Source organism: Cenococcum geophilum, assembly GCF_001692895.1.
Source record: "Cenococcum geophilum 1.58 unplaced genomic scaffold K441scaffold_12, whole genome shotgun sequence".
Taxonomy (NCBI): Eukaryota; Fungi; Ascomycota; class Dothideomycetes; order Gloniales; family Gloniaceae; genus Cenococcum; species Cenococcum geophilum.
In genome coordinates, this window is record NW_027137570.1 from 1,972,994 (window position 1) to 1,976,808 (window position 3,815).

At 36.3% G+C, this 3,815-nt stretch overlaps 1 protein-coding gene across 1 annotated transcript; it reads left to right on the plus strand.

The window, feature by feature from the left end:
• Window positions 1-1,394: 1,394 nt before the first annotated feature.
• K441DRAFT_551181 (uncharacterized protein) lies at window positions 1,395-1,574 on the plus strand (the record flags this gene model as incomplete). Its single annotated transcript, XM_067643084.1, has 1 exon — window positions 1,395-1,574. A coding segment is annotated over one exon (180 nt), but the record flags the coding sequence as incomplete, so codon positions are not given.
• Window positions 1,575-3,815: the final 2,241 nt, after the last annotated feature.

Consider the following 3,815-nt stretch of genomic DNA (forward strand, 5'->3'; position numbering starts at 1 on the left):
TTGCGACCTATTTTGCAAAGGAAGTTGCTTATCCTTATTTAATGCCTAAGATATAATTAAGGCTATATAGTTCGTGTTAGGATGTCCCTATTCGATGGTTACTCAAATCCCTAAGACACGGGTATACTCTCTTTAATAATTTTAAAAGGGAATCTGGAGAGTCATGCGATCTTTATAAATTGATACATTGATCTATTGGCGGCGGTGGCGTAAAGAAGATCAACATTGGCATCGCACCGCAATTCTTAATGATTGAAGCGGTGAACGTGGGAGATTATATCAATTACGGCTTTCTGAAGCTCTATGTAGATTCAGGTATATTTATTAGTATTGCGTTTCCATCCTAAAGCGAAACGAGGCCTTGCTAACCAAGTTATAAATGGGCTTAGAAGCCGCAAGCATGGGTTTTGAAATAGGGCTACCAATTCTGCCTAAAGCAGGAGGGGAGTTACATATAATCTTACTCCGTAAATGGCTTCGAGACTGTAACGAAAGTTATAGTGATTATAGAATTGCCTCTACTAAAGATAACAAATTGCTAATAAGAGTGCTCGACATCAGAGATACGGAAAGCCCAAATTAGTTACTCCTTTATAACACTAAAGGCAAATAAGGAAAATATATTACTCTATCTCATTACTAGGGGGAGGCTAATCCCCTTTCTACTATAAAAGAGAATATTAATGCGCACCGTAACGTAATAAACTTTAACGATTTACCGAAAACATTTTAAGGCGCTGTGGTTATTACTAGAGGGCTCAACGTATAGTTCCTCTGGATTGACTCGCTTTGCATAATCTAGGACGATGCCGATAACTAGTAACGCGAGTCTGCAAATATGGAGGAGGTATTTGCTTCAGCATACTATATATTTGCCGCTACGTCCGCCAAAGACTCTAACGAAGGCTTCCTTAACCCTCGGCTAGATAAACAGCCTGTTAGACTTATAGACGCAAGCATAGGCACCTCCTTTAGTGTATATACCTCCGAAGTAGGCGGAACTTTCAATTATAATATAGAGAACAGAGTGCTGAATAAACGCGGTTAGGTGTTATAAGAGCGGGCCTTATCACCCCAGACGATCTATTTCACTATAACTTAAACCTACTAGGAGTGTAGATCTATAATTTGCTGTGAAAACCTCATTTAGATAGCCAAGTGAGTGTCTTCGTCTATAGTTCATGTCCTTGTTAGAAGGTTTATGGCTTTCTTATATTCCGATCTTATAATACTTCTTCCTAATTTTATTGCTACATCTACTCTCCTAGATGGAAGTTATTAGTTCGTATGCTAACATGCCTTAATTTTACGGAGAAAGACCCTTAAACTTGCTTAGCAGCTCCTAATTTCCAATAACCACCTTAGGGCCTCCTTTAGGAGGTGCAGCCTTTGCGTTTAAGAACATCTTTACTAGTTACTCCAAGCGCGCCCTTACATACCAGAAGGATAGGCTATATACGATTGCCGGACTTAAACGTAGGCTGATGGATTTCTATAAGATAGGAAGTTCGTATAGCATTATACACTATTGCCTTAGTAGAAGCCTGCTCTGGCAACGCCTCAGGACGGAATAGTTAAAAAAGATAAGCGATTACAGAGTTAAGGTAGTTCTATTATGGTCCTAGATGAAATATAAAGGGAAAATCCGTTATAGAAGTATTTCTAAGGTTAATACTAGTTGGAATTAAGACATTAAACTCATCCCTCCTAGTTTAAGCGGCTAAGAATAACGCGTATTAGAGGCTCTAGGGCGCAAAATTTTGCAAAGATATTATATTAAGCCGGAGCCTAATACGGCCTACAAAATTAATGATGCAGAAGGTCATCTAGTTGGCTATATTAAGTTTGACCATAAAGATTAAGTTGACGTTAGATATCTGAGATTTATTATTATTACGTAGTATAAATTTAAAAGCTAGACGGAACTTAACAAAGATACCTTAAAAGATTTTGCGGATATTTCTTAGGGTGGAGAGTTAGAGTGGCACAATCTTTGTTATATTTTAGTGGTCTTATATATAGCTTTTAAGTAAGGGTATAAAATAGAGGAGTACTATAGACTCGGTATAGGAGTTATCTAGGGTAGATATCTGTCGTTCAGTAGACAACCACGGATTTTAAGGGTGGCGTAAGCTTTGGCAAAAATGTTTTGTTTAAAGGTAGAATAGTAGGTAAAGGTTAGGAACAATTTAGAGTTTCAGGTATATAAAAATCTAGAATTACTTAAAACTATAAATTGCGCCTTTTTTTTGCTGTTTATAGTTAGTAAGTAAACTTAAGTATATCTTTTAGCCTACGTTTATATCTTTATACCTTTCTACCTAACCCCTTATAAGACGTGTAAAGAGATATATAAAGAGACGTAAGGAGATATAGGTAGAGATACGGGTAGAGATATGGGTAGAGATATAAGTAGACGCATAAGCAGAGCTATAAGTAGAGCTACAAGTAGAGACATAGGTAGAGCTATAAGTATAGCTATAGGTAGAGATATAGAAAAGTGTAGAAGTATAAAGGTGCGAGATAGAGAGGTAGAAAGGGTTGCCTAGAAAGGGAATATTAAAGCTAAGCCTATACCTAACTGCTATAACTAGTACACTAAAGAATTAGTCCGTTGTATATTATATACCTCTTAAGGTTAGAATAAGTACCTTTCGTAATATAAGTACTATACTACTTTTACTTTAGTACTATATAAGGATTTTAACCGCGCTAAGCAGGGAGCGCTAACTTACTCTATTATAATTATATTCTTAGGTTCTAATAATAGTTATATTATAGTAGTGTTGCCATTCCAACTTACTATATTATATTATTTTGTATTAGAATGGAGGATAGTACTTAAGGTTTTTTTTATATTTCCGGCGCTAGTAAGAAGGGTAGCTAACCCGCTCTAGCCACACCCTTATTTTTATAGCGTTTCCTAAATATTAGCGCGGTTAAAGCTATAATTTACTTTATAAAGGAAATAGAACATTTATACCTAAGTAAATAATAAGCCGATCTTAATAAGCGAATATACTTAAAGATCCCCTCTTCTACCTATACCTTTTAACCAACTACACTAGCGGCGTAAAGAAATTCTAAAAAGAGTACGTTAATTAGCCTAAAGAGGTAAAAAGCTAAATAATAAGAGGGCTTAAAGATTTAACAAATAAGAAGGCTTAAAGATTTAATAAATAAAAGGGCTTAAAGATTTAATAAATAAGAGGGCTTAAAGATTTAATAGATAAGAGGGCTTAACGATTTAATAAATAAGAGGGCTTAAAGATTTAACTAATAAGAGGGCTTAAAGATTTAACAGATAAAAGGGCTTAAAAATTTAACTAATAAGAGGGCTTAAAGATTTGACCAATAAGAGGGTAAAAGATTTAGCCAATAAAAGGGCAAGACAAGCGGCTACTAAAGTTTTCTCGCGCGGTACTAAACACCTTTTGAAACTACGTTCCTCCAAGCAAAACAAGAAATCGCCCCTAGAGGTGGCTCCGCGAAGCCTAGAGGAACTCTACTCCGACGACTATAAATAAAAGGGTTGGTTTAAAATACGTCAATAGCGCTAAATTTAAAAGTGTAGGTGTGATTAAGAGCCCTAGGGTTAAAAAGCCCTGGTTATAGGGCTAGTGCTAATCCCTGCGGAAGACCCGCCTATAGAAGCGCCTATTTAATGTGTATCTATTAACAAGGATATAGGTTAGGGGTTTTAGCACAGTTTAGTTAACTTAGTAACCACGCCAAGCTAAACGCCGAGTAGCGGAGGTAGTGCATTACCGCCATAATACTACACTTAAGACCGTTTATTCCAACACTAACTACAG